This window comes from Chionomys nivalis, chromosome 14, assembly GCF_950005125.1.
Source record: "Chionomys nivalis chromosome 14, mChiNiv1.1, whole genome shotgun sequence".
NCBI classification, from domain to species: Eukaryota; Metazoa; Chordata; class Mammalia; order Rodentia; family Cricetidae; genus Chionomys; species Chionomys nivalis.
Genome location: NC_080099.1, coordinates 5,970,757 through 5,990,786, shown reverse-complemented (window position 1 = coordinate 5,990,786; position 20,030 = coordinate 5,970,757). Strand labels below are relative to the sequence as shown.

Genomic DNA, 20,030 nt, shown 5'->3' with positions numbered 1-20,030 from the left:
TGCTAACGAAAGTTGCTGTTTAGTGATGAATAGACCCAGCCTAGCTCCTAAGTAGAAAAGTAGTCCAGATGTGTCTGTTGTGTTGTTATTTTATATTTATATTTTTGACATTACTTTTTTTTTTAATTACATAGAATTAGAGGTCAAAGTTCAGAATAACAGCATGTATTCCTAGACTCACGGTTGACAGTGTACAGATAGTACGCATGCTTGGGTCAGACCCTAGGAAATGGAAGATTCACTTTTTCATATCTTTCTTCTCCATCCATTTTAAGTACCTCAAACCCTCAGACCTCCATTTTCCAGTGAGAGGACTACTTCAGTTAAATGTTCCCAGTTTAAATCAAGACTACTGCTAGACTAGACTTGAATGCTGAAATCACCCGTCAAGGCACCCTTGCATTTCAGAGACCATGGTGTGGGAGTCCCCTCTGTGTGCTGTGATTACCATTAATGAATAAAGAAACTTCTTTGGACCTATAGCAGGACAGAACTTAGGTAGGCAGGGAAGATGAAACTGAATGCTGGGAGAAAGAAGGGCAGAGTCAGAGAGAAGCCATGTACCCCACTGGAGACAGACACCGCTGGTAAGCCACAGCCATGTGGCAATACACAGATTAATAGAAATGGGTTAAATTAAGATATAAGAGTTAGCTAGAGCATGGCCAAGCAGTGATTTAAATAATATGGTTTCTGTGTGATTATTTCGGTTTTTGGGCAGCCAGGAAACAAACAAGTGGCCTCTTCCTACAAGACCACACACACCAGATACAGAAGTCACCTGATTCTTCCCTTATTGGTAATCATTACCAAGACCACAAGTTTCATTTCTTCAGCACAGTGGCCACCTTCACTAAAGTGGCATCAAGTGAACCCTTTAAAAGCTCTCAGAGCCACTTGGAGCTGCTAACTTCCATAGACACCAGTGGTTCTCAACCTTCCTAATGCTGTAACCCTTTAATACAGTTCCTCATGTTGTGGTGACCACCAACCATAAAATTATTTTTGTTGCGACTTCATACCTATAATTCTGCTACTGTTGTGAATCATGATGTAAATACTGATATGCAGGGTGTCTGACGTGTGACCCCTGTGAAAGGGCCATTCAAGTCTCCAACAGAAGAAAGTAGGAGTGGCTTCTCCTTTGCACTTGGCTGTGTTAGAACCACACTTGTGGGTCCTGTGCTCAGAGGTGACTGCTGCCCTGTAGACAGAACTGCAGCAGAAGTTCTCGGTGCTGCGTTCAGCTGTACGGTTGAGCTTTATTCCGTAAAGGGACTCACAGAGATCAGTGATATAGGTGGAAGAGCAGAGACAGGGGACAGCCATGTTTCAGGTACTGTCCCATTAGACCCAGACAGGAAACCACACAGTTAACACCAGATCCCTGATGTGGTGTGTCTACATGGATTAAAGAACGGGGGAGTGCCACACCGTTCAACCAAGGGAAAGCTACTGAGTTTGGGACTCTGCCCTGTTCTCTCCTTCTGCAAAGGTCAGACGACAGCTCCCGTTAGAGGGTGCAACCGCTGGAACTCCAGCCTAGTGACTCCATCACAATGTTAACGCAGGCTGGGGGACCACTGAGAAGAGACCTGACCCCAGCTTGTGATGGTGTCAGCTTCTGCTTCTTTTCTCTTTTTGTCCTTCCTTGACCCTTCCTCTCCTTTCCCACTTCCTTCCCTTTTTCTTTTTGTTTTTGTTTGTTTTTGTGAGTTCTGGATTTTCTTTTTTGTTTTTATACAATTGAGAAAGAAATTCTTCTGACCCATATGAACTATATAGCTAGTTGAAACTCATTCTGGCTTTGAACTAGCTATATAGCTGAGGACAGCCTTGAACTGCTGACGCTCCTGCCTCCACATTCCAAGTTCCAAGGTTACATCACATGCTACCACTCAAGGTTAGTCTTCTTTAGTTGCCAGCGGCCCCCAGGTGAGGGGGAGAAGGAAGTCGGTTGTCGGCACCTCACTTCCTGTCAGCAGCTAGTTTTCAAGAGCAAGTGTGCCTTTTGCTCAGGCTGTGCCTTGTGATGTTTCATTCTTCCTTTGAAAGTCCATGCTACTTGACTCCTTGGGTCACCTTTCCTGGATCTGGCAGGGGAGCAGGCACTTGAGCACTCATATCTTTAAGTAACCCTTAACTGATTTCCTGGAAGAATCAGGTCACAGACCGGATAAGTGGCACTCTGCTGGGGGAGTACTCATGGCCAGGAATGGTTTTATAGGGAATGGTCTTGACCAAACTCTTCAGCCTGTGCATCCTTTGGAAAGGAATAAGTATATGTTTCCTGCTAAGGCTAGGGTTAGAAAATTGAGAATGAGAAGGGCATGCTTGTCCTTATCCAACTTTATCTTCCCTGCAAATCCTGCACATTCTTCGGATACTTGTACAAGAAACAGCCTCTCTCTGGCCTTGCCATCTTTGATCATCCTGATCATCCCAACTCTCGAGGAGAAAGCATGAACATCTGTCCTTCATCTCAGCTCATTTCCCCACCCCCTCCCCACTCCTCCTTACCCCCATCCCACTCCACGGTCCACTCTGATATGAGTTGGAGCTCTGGGTATGTGCCTTGCGTTTGAATAGTCAGCAGGGTTTTTTGAGTGGCCAGACTTCTCTGTAGATGATCATACGCTCAGATGTTGGTCACGGGGCAGAGTTGGACAGTTGGTGTCATTTTGTTTTCTAGATCTTCCCGTGAGATCCCAGCTCAGCTTTTGTTGACAACATTGATATGTATCTTGAATTCTCAACGACTGCTGTGGATCATGGGATTTTTCTCTGGTTAAAGAACACTATGAAAAATCCAGCCATGTTAACCTTCCAGCTGACACCTTCTCTTCTCTTTCAGTTCTTGAGGATACCGCTGAACCACTATGGGAAACCATTCTGGAAAGCGAGAGTTGACTGCTGAAAAGGCCAGTAAGGTAGGACCGGCAGAGGCCGCCCCTCCTGTCCAGTGGCTTTGGGCCATCCAAAGATAAAGTGCAGTTTTAACAAGAATGGTTCCTGAACGGCTGGGCGGAGGCAGGGTCCTTGCTATTGTTATAGATGCTATGATTCATTTATCCTGTCAGTGGGTACATCGTGGCCTGAAAAGAAAATGGGGGGGGGGTGCAGTTGCACAGAAAGTGGGAGGGGTAATGTGTGAGAGAGAGAGAGATGGGAAAGAGGAGAAGGCTCTGCCTGTGAGTCATCGGACTTACCCTCAGCTCAAATGTTCACAGAACAGAGATTGCAGGGTCTACGCTTTCTTGAAAATATGCTCTTGTCATTCAACATTCCTTATTTGTAAGCAGTATTCCCAAGTTCCACTCTCGCCTTAACTCCTGTGCTGAAATTGTGACCATTGAGACCTGTCCGCGGTCAGTGACGACCCCCATTCCCTGTGTTAGCGTACATACAGCGCCTGCCTGTTCTGTAGAGGAAGGCCCTGATGTTGGGTTGGGAAGCTAAACCTGAGTCCTGGGTGTGGGCAAAGGGACTGTAGTTGGGCTGTTTCCTCTGTCTGGTGCTAACTCAGACATCTGCCTTCTGAGCTCGGCTGTTGGAAATGTGGGTAGGTGGGGCCTTCCCCCATGGAAACAACTGCACCTCTCCCAGTCCCCTCCCACGCCTCGCTCTGCCCTGGCTATATGTCTCTGGGTCGCCCAGCAGCCCACACGCAGACGTGAGGTACGAGGCTCCTGCCTCCACCACATATCCCACACGGGTATGGCCCATGTTTGTGCCAGAATTGAGGCTGTCCCCTCTCCCTTCGGAAGCTCACACCAGCAGACTGCAGCCCAGCCACTCTCATGGGTACTGGTTTTCAGTTCCATCCCTTCCCCCACGCCTTCTACAGCATGTCACAGAATGTTTGGAAAGCACAGAGAAGCAAGACAGAAAAAAAAATTAGAAACCATCCCTTCCCTCCAGCCAGACAGAGTTGGGCACACCAACTTCCTCTCCACAGTGGTGTTCCCTTCATGGACTTTCCTGGTGGAGTCTGACCAGTGCTGTCCCTGGTACTTTCTGAGTCTCTCCCCACTCAAGATTGTCACACAGACCCCGAGTGGCCACAGAGTACAATTGCCTCAATTTCTGTTCACTCATCACTCAAGAGTCCAAGGAAATATACTCTTAGCTACATCTTTATTGTTCTGATAGAACATCATGACCAAGCAACTTGCAGAAGGAAGGGTTTGTTTGACTATAGTTCTAGAGGGTTAAGAATCCACCCTGGTGGGGAAGTACGGCTGCAAGCAACAGGTGTGTGAGCAGGAACTGGGTGCCAGGAGTTCACATCTTGGACCACAAGCACCAAGTAGAGAATGAACTGGAAATGGTGTGGCTCTTTTAAAGTCTCAAAGCCCAATTCCAATGCCACACCTCCTCCAGCAAGGCCTCACCTCCTAAACCTCCCCAGATGGCACCACCAATGGATACCAAGTATCCAAACACCTGTGCCTTGGGGACATTCTCATCAAAGCTACCACAAACGTCCACTTGTCACAGTTTTCCGAGCCCACCCACCCCCACCACATAGTTCACAGGGGAAGGGAAACTGAGCAAACACTTTTTCATCAGTCTTAGGCCCAACATAAAACAATATGCCCTACCACTCGGGACAAATAGGAGCACATTTCAAATATCCACTGTTCCTGTCCTGTAGCCTGAGTAGCATTTATTTAATAACAATGAACGGTAAGGTAAGACATGTCTGTATGGCTCCAGCTTGAGCTCCATTTCTAAGTCACTCGAGGGGGCAATAACACAAGATTTTCTGAGATCACCCCCAGAAAGGAAATGAGAAGGTCTGTGCTTTCTCTCCCTGCCGGCATGTCACCTGGAAGTTCCAAACAGGATTCTCAAGTTTCTCCACTACCAGTTTATCAATATGTAAATGACTAGTCAATCAATATTGAGTCAAATAAAGTAGCTTATTACTATAACACAGTTAGCAAGCTCACCGGATCTGTGGCTATGGTTGCCTGCAATGCTGGACTCTGGCAGGGTTAAGGAACACACTTTGGCTAAGCCGGCTAGATTAGGATCTACTCTCACCGAAATTGAAAGTGGAAAGACTGCTCACACAGTGCCAGACTGTCACAGCCAGAGATAACCACCTCTCAGAATGACTGATTTGAAATCCCAGCTTCAAGAAGATGCTACGTCTCCTTCCTGTTGTCTGACACTGTGAAACAACACCGTACGCCTTAAATTTGCTTCAGTCTGTCAAAGGAAGATGGCTGAGTCAAAGTGAAGCCTTTCTTAGGCTTCTTTTACAGTCCTTAAAGTTCTGATGACTTAAAAAACAGAGCCTTAAAACTACAGTTCCCATATGTATTTTCATATGTAAGAGTTCTTTTCCGATTGAACATTGGCTTTTTGTTGCTCTACGGAGTCCAAGGAAAAGGCCCTCTGCAGCCAAGGGTCCTGAGCTGTGCTCTAACGTAGGGAAGGCCCTGAAGGAAGAACTCACCCCCATTCATCATCCACTACTGATCTGGTACCATGAACTGGGACTGGCCCAGGGAACTCCAGGCCCCTCTGTCCCTTGAAGAGTTCCCCTCCTTCCACTCTGAGATGCAGGGACAACCCAACAGCTCTTCCCTGCCCCTCCTTACACCTTCAGCCACACATCCAGATGCCAATAGTCATGTCAGTTTGTCTCTGACCGGCCACTTAAGAGACTCCCTCCCTCAGTGACTCCACTGTGATGACTCACTGTGTACCCCAGTGCAGCAAGTCCTCGGGTATGTGTGGCAGATAAAACCCTGTCCATCACTTCTGTGCTACACCGAGCCCCTTCTCTTAAACACTCCAGGCATCGTCGGTCATGGGGAAGAAAGCCAGGGTTCTTGGCTTCTTTTTTTCTGTGCCCCATGCTCAAGTCTACCAAGCCAAGTTTTCTCAGAGGGAAATACAGCCTAGGGATATCATCATGGCTTCTCCTACTGAGGAAGACCTCTAGGAAGCTAGGGGAAGATCAAATGTGCCATGATGTGATATGGACAAGGCCCTTCCTGAGATTGCCATTCAGCTGGAGAAGAGGGTTCTAGAGTCCCATAGGGGAACAGAGAACACTGGTTAGGGGGCTGGGACCTGGGCTCCTGAGTCACAGTGACACAGTAAGGCAGTCTCCCAGACTGGGTGTCAGTTCCTCCAAGTGCCATTCCTGCTTTCAGAAATGGGGAAGTTCCCACCTTCTGTGTCTTCCGTCGTCAACAGCTGCGTTTGCCAAATGTTTACCAATCTGTCTGCCCTATGCCCAGTTTCCATCTATGCTCTAGCAATTTGAAAAACCAGGGAAGGAGATGACTCCAACTGCCCTGGCTAGTTTAGGGGATACACTCTGGAAGCAGTTGGGTGAGTCACACCCCTGAAAGCCTACTGGGGTGGACTGGTCCCAGGAGCTAAAAGCAGCCTCCTGCCAGAGATGCCCCAGCTCAGCTGTCCCTGGTATTAGAGAAGGCTAACCCCTCAATCATTTTCTTTCTCACAGGTCTTAGGGCAGATGTCTAGGGTCCAGAAATCCGCAGGCTGGGTCTCCTGTCAGGCCTTGTAAGCTCCACCTTCTCCATGTGTCTCCCATGGCCCCCTGTATGTAATTATGTCTGAACTTCCCCTTCTCATGTTGGAGCAAGGCCTACACTAGAAACCGAAGCTTAACTGGGTCTCCTCTCTGACAGGCCCATCTTTAAACAGTTGTTTTCTGAGGTGCTGGCGGTTAATATTTCGGTGGATGGATTTGGGGGGTAGACAATTCAGTTCTCAACCTATGTACTATTTGGTAAGTTCTGGTAAGGACTGAGTAGTTGAGAGGTTAGGGAAGAAAACCCCTAGGCTAGCTTGGCATTTGGCCTCAGTATTTGTGCCCTCCCCTGGGAAGATGCCACAGCACAGCCCAGTCTATCATCCTGTCTCTCTCCAGAAAGACCCTATCACAGTGCAGGCTCTATCACACAAGACACCTCAAAAACTGGCCTGACCCACAGGGCAGGCTCCTCTAGCACAACATGGAACTCATAATTTCTAAGTGGCTACCACTCCTTCAAAGTCCAGATGTCTACTGGGGGAGGAGGGAGGAGTTGGATTAGTTCATTCATACGTTCTGTCATGCATCCTGAGTGTGTGTTCAACACTGCTGGACTCTGATGACATTGGGCTACAGCTACCTGAGGACCATGAAGGAGGTATACTCTGAGCAGTACAACAGTGACACAGGGTACACCTGATCCATCCTCAAAGCTCCTCACTGCCTAATGAGGTCCAGGGGGATTCTGACATCCACTGCATTTGAAGGCATGATGGGATACAAAAGGACAGTGGTGCTGGTTAGCTCCCACTGTCATATGTGACATATGGAAGGGGACCTCAGCTGAGGAATTGCCTTGATCCGATGGCCTGTGGTCATGCTTGTGATGGATCATCTTAACTAACGACTGATGTATGAGGCCCCAGCCCGCTATGGGCAGCGCCATCCCTAGGCAGGTGATCATGCAGTATATAAGAAAGCTAGTTGAGCATGAACTGGTAAGCAGTCCAGTAAGTAGCATTCCTCCAGGGTTTTTGCTTAAGTCTCCTCTTGAGTTCCTTCCCTGGTTTTCCTCACTGGTGGATTGTCACCTGAAAGTCAACATGAACTTGCATTATGGTTCAAATGGTTTTTTATATTTATTTATTTATTATGTATACAATATTCTGTTTTGCATGTATGCCTGCAGGCCAGAAGAGGACACCAGTCCTCATTACAGATGGTTGTGAGTCACCATGTGGTTGCTGGGAATTGAACTCAGGACCTTTGGAAGAACAGGCAATGCTCTTAACCGCTGAGCCATCTCTCCAGCCCAGTCCAAATTTTTATTGCATCATCAGAAAGGAAACTAGAGCAACGCTGCAGAACAGGATGTCAGAGTGAGCCTGAAAGATCCTCGGACCTTAGGGAAGACATCAGAGCAAGCCCGAAAGATCCTCAGACCTTAGGAAAGACATCAGAGCAAGCCCGAAAGATCCTCAGACCTTAGGAAAGACATCAGAGCAAGCCTAAAAGAGCTTCAGACCTTAGGGAAGACATCAGAGCGAGCCTGAAAGAGCCTTAGACCTTAGGGAAGAGATAGGCACTTTTGCAGATCTGAGGATTGGTCCAAACCTGCTAAGATACCGTCCGAAAAAAGAAGAGGCTTTGGTATTCATAGTAGCATCCTTTCCCACAAACCTCTTCAGAATGTTGGAGGCCATGGGTTCTGTGACTCAACTATATGCCAACTTCCTACACAGGGAGATCCCATGTCCTTAAAGATCCTAACTCTATTTGATCATCATGACACTTGTCATAGAGGCTGCTGGGGACCTGGGTCCATTTTAAGGGTTGCTGTTGTTGAGAGATAGGCTAGCTTCTTCACACCCCTGGAATCTCCATTTTTTTTCCAGAGTACTTGGGTGGAGGAAGTCATTGTCCCTCAGCACATGGGGGTGAGGGTGACTTTGCTACTGAGAAGACAACCTGAGTGACATCCCAAAGGTTGGCTGCTTCCCAGAGGCACGGAAACGTAGGTGCCATTGTTCCTTAGATCAGCGTCCTACAGAGAGGAGTTGCCACCCTGTGAAGTACTGAGAACAGATTCATCGCTAGGGCAGTCCATAGATGAAGGAGGGTGAGAGAGAAGAAGAGGCTGTGGGCCAGGCAGGACAGTACAAGTCCCTTAGGGCACCTCTGACACTTGGCCACCCTGACCATAGTCTTTGAGGAGACACCACCACCACCACCAGAGCTCAGAGTATTCTGTCCACCTCAACAGAGTTCATCAGTTTTCTTCTGATGGTGCAGGGGAGTCACTGGGAAGTTCTGGCCTTTGGAGCCCTTTGGGTCCTCCCCCAGCTTTCTCTGTGACCTCCTTTCCCACCCACATGAAAGACTGTTCTGGAACTTTTGTTGGGCATTAGAATTCTCTAACATTGGCTTTTGGATGAAGAGGGGTTTGGTCCTTCCCCTAGAGTAACCCCACTTTCACAAATAATTTACATACTTAATCATTGTTCCAACTCCACTCTCTCTCCCTGAGACTGATATTAAAGTGACATTCCGAGATATGAGACACTTGTTTGCAAATATAGGCAGAGTTGTTGGAGCAACACCAAGCTTTCCGATGAGATGAAAAGAGAGTCTTTCACTCTGACAGGGAAAAATCTGTTTCCACGAGAATGCTGGCGCCCCAGCTGCAAGGGGTGTTTGGGCTGTTCCTCGAGGCCACTCTAGATGGAGCATCACACCATGCAGTAAGCATCACCCATGTAGTGTGCTGTCAGGTCTATAGCTTTCCGGAAAGTTCTGTTCCTTCCCTCGCACTTGCCTCGGGAATGAGAGGTGGCTAGCTTCAAACCAGCTTGGCTCACCATGGCTCTGGAGTCTTCGCTCCTCCCCACAGATGTTCAGTCCAGGCAGAGCAGCCATGTTTGTCAGTCCAGCTGGTGTCCAGTCACGTCTTGCTGGACGGCTACTCGAATGGCAACTAGCCAAGCTGTCTGGTGTTCCAAGAGCTGCTGTGCCCCGATGGCAGTGAGTAACACCTGAAGACAGTGTGACGAGAGCAGGGACTCTATCCTCAGTGCCCAGAGGATGCTGGGGAAAGGGACAGAAGCCTGACACTCTAGAACTGCCAGGCCAGGCTGATTTGCTTCCCAACTTCATTCTTCACTTGTCCATACCCATATCCATCACAGAAGGGGAGCAGGAAGGGTCAACGCAAGGCCCCCTTCCAGACTCACACCCACAGTGTGTTGAGAAGGCTGTGTGCACTTGGTGGACACCGAACCAACCCACTGGGGAATTTTACTTTTCCCTGGGCGGGTAGAATCCCAGGTGCTTTTCCTCTGTGGTCAGTTAGAGCAAAGGTTTCTCTCACAGCCTCACACTCAGAGAAGGACCACGGGGTTGACTCCAGCATTCAGATCTACAGCAGGTGTTCTGCTTGTGTGAGAACTGGGGACACAGACACCTTTGTGAACCAAGGCCGACCACAGGTCTCATCAAAGAGGATGTAATTATCAACATGGTGTGTAATTAGCAAACATATCCAAGGCCTCCACACCCCTATGGAGAACGATGCCTCTGGTTATAAATCCACCTCAAGCACAGTGGAGCTGAAGCCACAACCCAATCACGGGTCTGAAAACAACCCCAGGCTTTGCAGTCCTCTGGGTTCTGGACCCAACAAGCAAACATTGTCTCCAGCTGGCCATTAGGGACCTCTGACCCTTCTCACACTTTCTCTCTGAGTTCGCCCTGTGCAATCAACACTCAGCAGAGCCAAGTCTGTGAGTCTTGGGGTGACATCAATGTCCAGGAAAGCTCTGGACTCCAGCTTGGGTCACGGACATTAGAGGGTTGAAGCTGAGAAAGCCCTAGGCCACTCGGAGCCCAGGGAAGTAAACTGGCTAGTTTTGGTTAGTTAGTTAATTGATTGGCTTTATTGGTTGGTTACTTAGCTGACTAGTTTTGGTTGATTGGTTTCTTGATTTACTCGTTAGTCTATTGGTTGGATTTGGGTTGGTTTGTGTTAGTTGATTGGCTAGTTGACTTCATAGTTTGCTTTTATTAGAAACTGTGTCACTGTAAGCTTCTGTCACAAAGCTTTCAGGATGCAGCAGTTGTTAAATATAAATGGTCCATTTGGCACTGGCTATTAAATGTGAAGCCGTAGTAGACGTGGAAGCAGCATAAACAGCAAGGTGTGCTCTGACCTCCTCTGTGCCTTCCCAGAGTTAGACACAGGGAGCCTAGGAGTACAAACGAAACTGGCTGGTATCCAGGAAGCCAGAGCCCAGAGCTCTGAGGGTCCTCCATGCTCACCTGCAGGAGCCCTGATAAGAGGCCAGATGTCAAAGATACAACTGTCATTAGAGATGGGGTGCCCCACTCAGAGCAGGGTAATTAAGTTTGTGAGGGACTTAAGTCAGATGGTTTCCCATTCAAACTGGGGCTCACACTTGACTGACAGCAGCAAGGCCACAGGGCAGAGCAGGTGTCACTCACAGCCCTTGGTGACCCCCCAAAAAGTGCCACCATGCCAGGTCAGGAAGGCAGAGCTTGGCCTACCCACTGTGGAAGCATATTCATTGCCCCCTTCAGAGGTCACAGGATGAGAGGGATGTGATTGAACACAAGCTGTTTCCATGACAATTGGCCTACTCTCCTATCCCCTTGCGCGCGAACCTCACTGGGCATCATTGATTATTCCATGCCAAGAAAGTCCAGAGATGTCACCGTACCTTTGAGGACATGCTTCCTTCAGACTCTGGGAGTGCAGAACACGCCTTTTATAAGACATTTTTCTCTGCTAGGAATCTGGTTTGTAAAGCTTCGGAAACAGGAGGGACTTTTTAAAGATAATTTTTATTGTTTTAGTAGTGTGTATCCTTGTGTGTGCACATGAGAACAGGTGCCAGAGGGCAAAGGTCTGGGATCCCCTGGAGCTGGAATGACAAGCCACCTGGTGTGGGTGCTGGGACCTGAATTTTGGTCTGCTGCATGTAGCATGCAGTCTCAACCCCTGAGCCATTATCTCTCCTGTCTCAGGAGCAAAAATTTTAATATGACAGAATACACGTGTGAAAAAAAGGGTCTCTTGTTTGTAAATATGTACATGTGATGGTGGGGGTGAGTGAGAGGCGACATGCATTGTATACATATGTGATGGTGTGAACATGGGTGTGTATATGTGGAACATGTGTCTACCTGTGTGTATGTATGCTCTGTACTATATGTGTATATTTGTGATGTATGCTATATATATGTAGTATATACATGCATATGTGTACAAACATGAACGCTGTGTGCATACATGCTATTTGTATATGTGTGTGCTGTATTGTTGTGTGTATGTGTGCTATATGTGCATGTGTGTGCTATGTGTGTGTGTCTGTGTGTGTATTTATATTGAGGGTATGATTGCGTCTAGATATGGCCTGGCAGGACTCCCCCTCTCAGATGCCGATCCTGACCCTCTCTCTGTCCACTGCAGGAGCAGCTTCTCAGTCTCACTTCTCAGTTCTGCAGCTGGATGGTTCAAACCAACTTCCCGATTGCAACTTGACGCCTGCATTAATCTAAGAATCGCACTTTCAAAATGTAATCATCGGGTAGTTATGGAGAAAGTTCAGCTTTGTACTTCTGGCTCTGGGGCTTGCAGCAGAGGCCTCATTTCTTAATGTCTCCTAATTGTACTCCGTAATCCTAAGCAACCAAACACACCTTAGTAAATAAACAAGGCCGGCTCCAGCCCTGCAGGCAGCCCGTGGTGGTTTAGGATCCTTGCCACAGAGATTATTCACCCTGTACCAGTTCGTAACTGTGCTGAATCATGTGACAGGAAAACTGTGTAGGTGAACGGGGGTGGAGGAGAAGCGATATTAGGAAGTGTTGAGAGGATTTTTCCTCCTTGGCATTCCCCATGAGGAGAGAAGAACACACTCTGAGCTGGCTCGGCCTCATCCCCCAGAGCTGGGGTCTGGTCCCCAAAGCTTATTGCTGCTGCTTGGGCTTTTGGCCTGTGCTGTGAGCCCTCTTGTCTCCCTGAGTAGTGGTAACTCAGCATATGGAACTTCAGTGACTTCATGCTGGGTCCATCCCAGGATGGAGGAGACCCTCCCATACACTCAGTGGTGTAGAAAGGTGTAGAGTTCCTCATCCCCTCCTCCTGTCCTGGGAGAAGGTTCAGTGTCACGGTTTTGGGTGTTACATGCCTTTCCCCCTTGCTTGCAGCAGTCATAACCCCCTCTTTATTTTTTATTTAGCAAAAGGACATAGTGATTGAGGTAGCATTTATATCTAAGATTTTCAAATAACATAAAATAATTGGAGGTTGATTTTGGCTTTTAAAGTAGATTATTTGGGATATTTCAAAAGGAAACAGTATAGAGTTTGGAGCTACTTTTGACAAGTCCTTCTCCAAGTGGGCCCTTTCTGACTCACTGCTGGTTCATCATACCTCAGCACCCTGAGCAGGGACAGCCCAGCCCAGCCTTGAGAAAGCCAGTTTTCTGTATCTCACTCCTGAGTATGCAGTACCTAGGGTTAAACCAAACGAGGAGGCTGACTGATGTTCTAAAGCCACGATTCTCTCAGTGCTTACAAGTCTCACTTCACGACCAGCTCAGGAAACCCCATGTGCATGCTTCCTGGGTTGTCATGTGACCTGTGTGGATGAGCAGAAAGCTCTAGAAGATTTTTCATAAGGCCTTCACAACTTGGATCTTCTGGTAACCACATTGTGGTTTGATTTTTTTTTTTTTTTTATCAGTACCTGTGAACCAAGAAATATCTGGGGCACGGGCAGCTCTCTCGGAGTGCATGTTTGCAAAGAATGCTGTGCTCAGATGGCTGTGAGTAAGGAGCTGGCCCAGCTGATCTTGGTGATCGGCAGCTCCTTGCTGTGTGCAGAAAATTCTCGACCTATAGTCCATTCCTTTCCAAAACTCAAGTGATTTGTTCTGCCGGGGGGTTGTGTGGATGCGGCGCCAGCCTGGTGTGTTTCCCCAGCCCTCCCAGCAAGCTAACGTCGGCTCGCTGTTCCCACAACTCACTTTGAGGCCGCAGGGTCACAGGGATGGCTTTGAAGGATGCTGGGATAAAATGGAAAGTCCATTTCCCAACCTGGGTGTGGTTCTTTGAGGCAAAGGAGCGGAGTGCAGCTGCAAGGGCGAAGTCTGTCTGTCTCTCCTCTCTGTCTCTGTTCTTAACCTTGCTGTATTGACACATTCAAACCTATTTCTTCCTAAGCAGCTTTTATTTTTACCTTTCCAAGGATCTGGAAGTTCAGTGATGCCCACATTGACTCTACTGGGTTTGCCCACACGAGCTTGCCTGATAGGGGATGCCTGGGAGAGCCCATATATTGGAGATCAATGTCTATTCAGAAAGACATTTGTACTCCTGATATATTGGTGCTGTTGTTTAAAGCAGAGGTAGGCCTTGACTTGAAGGATTAAATAAGAGTCCACTCAGCAGCATAGAGGGCGGCTGTAAAGGAAGTGGGCCAAGACAGTCTTGTGCGGCATTTTCCTTCAGAAAGAGATTGGAGGTTTTCATCACTTTATTCTATCCTAGAATGCAGGCTACTTTTTAACTGAATAAGTGTCCTTCTGTGAGTTATTTTTTTAATTACCATTCTGGCTTCTATAAGGCCATTATCATTCAAGTATATAAAGTATTCTAAGCAAATCCCTGCTGTGCCCCTCCATCCTCTGCTATCTCACACCCCCACTTCTGTTCATCCCCTCAACACCCTAGACAGTCTTGCTTCTGTCTCATGCTGTCCATATGATTCCGTGTATCTGCATAAAATCCAGGGCCCACAAAAGGGAGAAGGCATGTGGCATCTGTCTTTCCGAGACTGACTTAAATCACTTAGTGCTGAGTTCCTTTTAAGCTCACACCAGTCACAAAATTGACTGAGCATCAAACTGCAGTTGACATCTCCAGGCTGAGCTGATACATCCGTCTCTCCTCCCCTTCTGAAGGGACCATCCTTCCCACGCACTGGGCCAGCTGAGGCGGCAGCAGCCTTCAGGAATAAACAGCCAGGTATCTGTGCTCCTAAAATAGAAGCCAGTTTGTCCAGTTGCGCAACGGACCTCAATAAGCAGTTTCAGTGCCACGCTGAGTAATGTTTATCCTGCTGTGACTTCACCAAGCCGGCGCTTACACAAAATCCCCAGCGCGTTCCTTTGCATTCATCATTCAAAGACCTCTGCACACTTAACCGTGCCCCAAAGAGATCGCCCGACCTCTGTGCTTTAAGCTCGGATGTCAGAGGACTCAGCTAAGGTGTCTCTACAGGTTGTAGCTTCAGAGCTGCATGAAGCCAGACTGCTTTGCCGGGGACACAGTACACTAAAGCTCTTATTTCACGCAAACCTGCAAACAGACCCTGGACAAGTGCTGGGGGTGGAGTCGGGGTCCTCTTATGCTAGACAAATGCTCACCACTGAGCTGTAAGCCGGTCCTCTCAGGGTGTCTGTCTGTCTGTGTGTATGTTCATGGGTGTTTAACACCTTTACTAAGATGTTGATCACACACTACAGACTGGAAATGTCCAGTGCACTCGAAGGTATCCACAGCTGTGCATGCCGCCATCACTGCACCCCATTTTAGAGCACTGACTCACACAAATCACATCTGCCCCTCGACTGTCACCCACCCTACCCCTCAGAGGCCACTGGTCCTCTGCCTCTACATTTCCCCATCATAGTAGATCACATGGATGGATTATCTTTGTGTGCAGCTTCTTTCCCAAAGCGTTACATTCTGAAGGTTTGTCCTGCTATCCCCTCTCCCCTCTCCCCCCCTCCTCGCTAACTGAGGTTCCATTGTTGAGACATCTTATGCTTTAATTGTCTGCTCATGGGTTTCTGGGTATATGAGATGCTTCCTCTGTCAAATTATTGTCGTTAATGCTTCTGTGACTAATTATGTGTGTTTAGATAGACTTACGGTTCATTTCTGTCAAGAATACATCTAGGAATAGAGTTGCTAACTCATTGTTCACCTATGTTTAACTTTTTGAGAAACTGTAAAACCATTCCACAGCAGCTCCATCATCTGACATGCACAAGAGACGGATCTGAGGGTCCTACCATCCCTGTTCACAGTTGAGGTCCATTCTGACATGTCTACCAGCTGGGTCTGAGGGGCCCCATCCCCACCCCATCCCCACCCACAACTGAGGTTCATTCTGACATGTCCACCGTCTGGGTCTGAGGGGCCCCATCCCCACCCACAGCTGAGTCTGAGGGTCTCCATCCCCACCCACAGCTGAGTCTGAGGTCCCCATCCCCGCCTACAGCTGAGTCTGAAGTCCCATCTGACATGTCTACCAGCTGGGTCTGGGGGTACAGTTTCACATAACCACAGCCATGCTGTTGTGTGTGACAGAGTCTCACTGTGACTTTGACGTGAATTACACAGGGATAATGGTATTGAGCATCTTTTCATAGCCAGATACATTACCTTCTTTGAGAAAACACCCACCATCATCTTTTTAAATTAGACTTCCTTGTATTGTTGACTTGTGGAAGTTTGTTATAATCTAGATGCTTAATCCACATTAGATAAAAGATTTCCAAATATTCTCTCCCATTTTATACATTGGCTTTCACTTTCTTGTAGTGTGTGTGTGTGTGTGTGTGTGTGTGTGTATACACATGAGCAGTTGCATGTAGACTTGTGCACGTGTACATGTAAAGTTCAGAGGACAGCCGCAAGCCTACTGATTTTTTCAGACAGCATCTCTAACTCACCTGGAACTCACCAAGCAGGCCATGCTGGCGGCCAGCGAGCCCTAGGGATCCCTTGTCTCCACTCCCAACACTAGGACCACAGTTGTGCCCCCAGTATCCAGCTTGTTTGCCCTTTTTGCCTTCTGTCTTTCACAGAATTTATTTTGTTTTTAGTTCCAATGCTCCTGGTTTTCAGATTAAGAACCTCACCCAGGTGCCCTTTCTGTCTTAGTAACTAAAGTCCCCTCTTACCCCCAACCAGTCTCTGATGTTGGCATCTGACTCCTCTCAGATTCTTTCAAGAGTAGAATTTTTGTCACTTCAGGAACACTACCTACCACCAAGCGAATTAGAAAATGAATATATTTCACTGTCTGTACGTCTTTTTCTAGACTGAGCTCCTTGACAGAGGTGGGTCCCCTCAGGAATATTTTCCCCTAATTGTGATGACTGAAGGAGCCACAGGCAAGTGGAGGGCAGAGGACGGACACAGCTGCTGAGCCTCTCCGGTCCCATAGCAGAGCTGCTCCACCCAAAATGTCACCTGTGCCTGATGTGTGCACCCTGGCCCAGGGAGGGCCATGTGAGGGTGACTCTAGACTCAACTCCTGCCTGAGGGGGAGGGGCCTAACCCCTGGCCAAACTGTTGGTGTAGACCAGTGTCTTTTTAAAACTTTGTTTGTTTGTTTGTCTTTATTATGGGGGGAGCGTGCACATGTGTGCATAGTGCTGTGACACAGAAGTAGAGCTTAGAGGCAGTTTTCAGGATCCACATCCCCACTTCGATGCTGGGATCCAGGAACCAAACACCTGAACTCACTCACCAGCCCCTTTGTCGGTACCTTTGCTGTTTATCCTAACTCAGCGTAGAGCCGGGATAAGAACAGAGTCTGCTTTAGGAAAAGTAAAATCTGCCGTGACAGCACAAGCTTGTAATCTTGGCATTTTACAGAGTTAGGAGCGTCGAGAGTTCTAGGTCATCCTCAACTATACGCTATGTTTGAGACCAACCCTGTATCCCAGAAAGAGAGAAGGGAGGGAGGCTGAACAGCGAATTCGACCTTCCTTTCCTCTAGAGCTTTGGCCTCCAGGCACAGGACCTTCTCTGGCCCTGATCCTTCAGTCTTTAGTGATTTCTGCCAGTTTGTGGCCAGATTTAAATTTTAAAGTGTGTTGAGGGATCTCCCCATCACATACTAGCCCAGCAGGCATGTGTGTGCTGCACAGGTGGGCTGTGGGAGGTGCTTCACCTACCTGTGTCAGGTGGGGCTTAAGGAGCTACTTCCTCTTGAAATCTAGAGCAACTGAGGCCCAGTGGGGTCCCCATGTGGATTCTGCTGTGTGAAGGGGGAAGGCAGAGGCCAGAAAGAGACGGACTCCCCTGAACCTCTGTGTGTCCTGGAAGGGAGCGGTGCCTCAGCTTCGGCTTTCTGGTCTCTGACCCAGGTGCTCACAGTGGACACTAAACTCTGTCCAGCCCGGTGTGTAGGAATGTGGCCTTAGCCTGCCCTGCCTGACTCTGCCATAATGATTGACACCTCACTTCCCAGCATTGTCATAGGCTTACCCACAGCAGCTCAGCTCAGCAGCCCTTCCACCTCAGGGCCCCAGCATGGCGGGTCTTTGGTGACATCTGGTCTCAGCTAAGCAGCCCAGGGCCTTTGCCTGTGAGACCCTATGGGCTTTCCTGGTCACTTTGGAACCTCTCTTCTGCTCCCTCCACCAAAGCCAGGCCTAGAGGTCAGGAACAGCAGATTTCCTCCAGGGCTGCAGCACATGTACCCTCCTCAGGCACTGCGTTCCAGAGCTGCTGCTCTGCAGGTTTCAGCCATGGCCCTGGGCCTCTGACTCACTTGTCGACTCACAGACTTGCCTTTCTGGGAAGGCCATGGCAGGCTGCCCTGGCACAGCCCAGATCCCACAGCCCTGTGGCTGAGCACACGTCAGAGTTGCCAGCTCTCAGCCACGAGGCCAGACCAGGAGCCACGAGGCCAGACCAGGAGCCACGAGGCCTGAGATGAGCGTGTGCTTGAGGACTGTGGCCACTCCTAGTTCCAGCCATGGTACTAAGTGACCACTGGAGAGGGAGTAGCAGGACCTGCAAACCAGAACCTGCTAAACAGAGGGAGCAAGAGGGGGACGCTTTGTTACTGTTCTGCAAAGAAGATACGTGTGCCCTCTACCCCAGGGCCGGGAGATGGGTCTCTGCTTATGGATACTTGTAAGAGATTACCCCCATCCTCTTTATCCCACATGTAGAGAGGAAGGTTGCCAATCTCATAACCTCTGATAAACAGTCTCAAATACTTTAATGTTTATTCCCCCTCCTGCCGTGAAAGCAAATTTTAGACACATTTATTTAGACGTTGTTTGTTTACAGACTGAATGTCATGTGACCCTGAACTCACTGTGTCTGTGGCCAAGGACAGCCTTGAATCTTTGACACCCCCCCCCCCAGCCTGTACCTTCTCTGTCTGAGATTGCAGCGCACACCACCACACCCTGTCTGTGTGGCACTGGGGATCAAACTCAGGGTTCCCTGTACACCAGCCCACTGAGCCACATCTCCAGCCCCCTAGTGTTTGTTTCTACATGAAGTGACGCTGCCGTCAGGACACACACACAAGCCAGACTTGTCTGCCCTGATGACTGCAGGGGTGTATTCCTCTGCCAGCCTCTGGGGTCTCTAAGTGAGCACCCCTGCCTTGAATGCTAGCGGTTGCTTTGAGGCTTAGGTATCAGACAGAGATGCCTCAGGGCAGCCAAAGTCTTGGGCATCCTAGATGGCAGGTGAGGGGTTCACTTGTGTCCAAAACCTGCTCCTTATTGACCCTTTGTGTTTTAAGAGGCTCAAAACTCTCACAACCCATTCTTTCATGTCCTTTCTAAGTTAGTCTGTGGTGGCCATGGCTCAGAGTTCTACGCACAACCAGCTCTTCAGTGCGCCACTCTGTGACATGTCTCGACATCGTCACTCTCATGAGGGTTCTCCAGCTGAGTCAGAACATTGGAGCCTCCTCCCCTCCCAGAGTCTCTTCAGCTACCTTCCAGAACTTTACAGAGTGTGTATAAACATGTCATCTGACCATTCCCCACAAGTTTGTCACCATGCGACCATTAATCCTCCAAAAATGCAGTGACTGTACCTTGGAACACTGTGGGTGAGCACGTGTGTGAATGTTCGCACGCAGACATGTGTATCTGTGTGTGCCCCTACGTGGTATGCTAGTAGCTATACCAACTACATGTCATCGTGGAATGGCAGGTGACACTCCTCTGTGGTGGGTGTGTCACACGTGTCTGGACACTGATTACCGAGGAGCGTGTGACCAGGTGACGGGTCCCGAGTCACACCTGGATCCCTCCACTGTGGCGGCTGTAGCTCCTCCTCCTTTATTCCTTGCCTGGGGTCTCATGAAGACCAACGGTGGACAGCAGGTCTGGAGAGGACAAAGTGGAGGATGGAGATGAGGCTTAGAGTACTGGTCCCTCCTCCTAGGCCTCATGCCAGCCCCACTCGGAGCCCATGGGAAGCTGCTGCCTGGCATTTAAAGGTCAAAGTTCATTGAGGTCTCTTTTTCGTGTTTTCCTCACAGAGAAAATGGTGCTGCTTGCTGACTCGTGATATGTTAGGAGTGTAGAAACTCTTTAGTGCCCAGACTCACCTCTTCTCTCTCCACCATCTTTGGCTGTGTGCCAGCATTTGTCGGAGGCTGACTGAGGATGGGTTAGCTTCCTGTGGGCTCAACAACAGTCACAGAAATCAT

At 48.7% G+C, this 20,030-nt stretch overlaps 1 protein-coding gene across 5 annotated transcripts in view; it reads left to right on the top strand.

The window, feature by feature from the left end:
- Mbp (myelin basic protein) overlaps window positions 1–20,030 on the top strand; it is a 105,838-nt gene that overhangs the window by 20,370 nt on the left and 65,438 nt on the right. For all 5 annotated transcript variants that reach the window (XM_057788558.1, XM_057788557.1, XM_057788561.1 and 2 more), the window contains exon 2: window positions 2,855–2,930. In XM_057788558.1, the coding sequence (XP_057644541.1) occupies window positions 2,880–2,930 (51 nt within the window). In that variant the 5' untranslated portion in view covers window positions 2,855–2,879. The remainder of the gene's footprint in view (window positions 1–2,854; window positions 2,931–20,030) is intronic.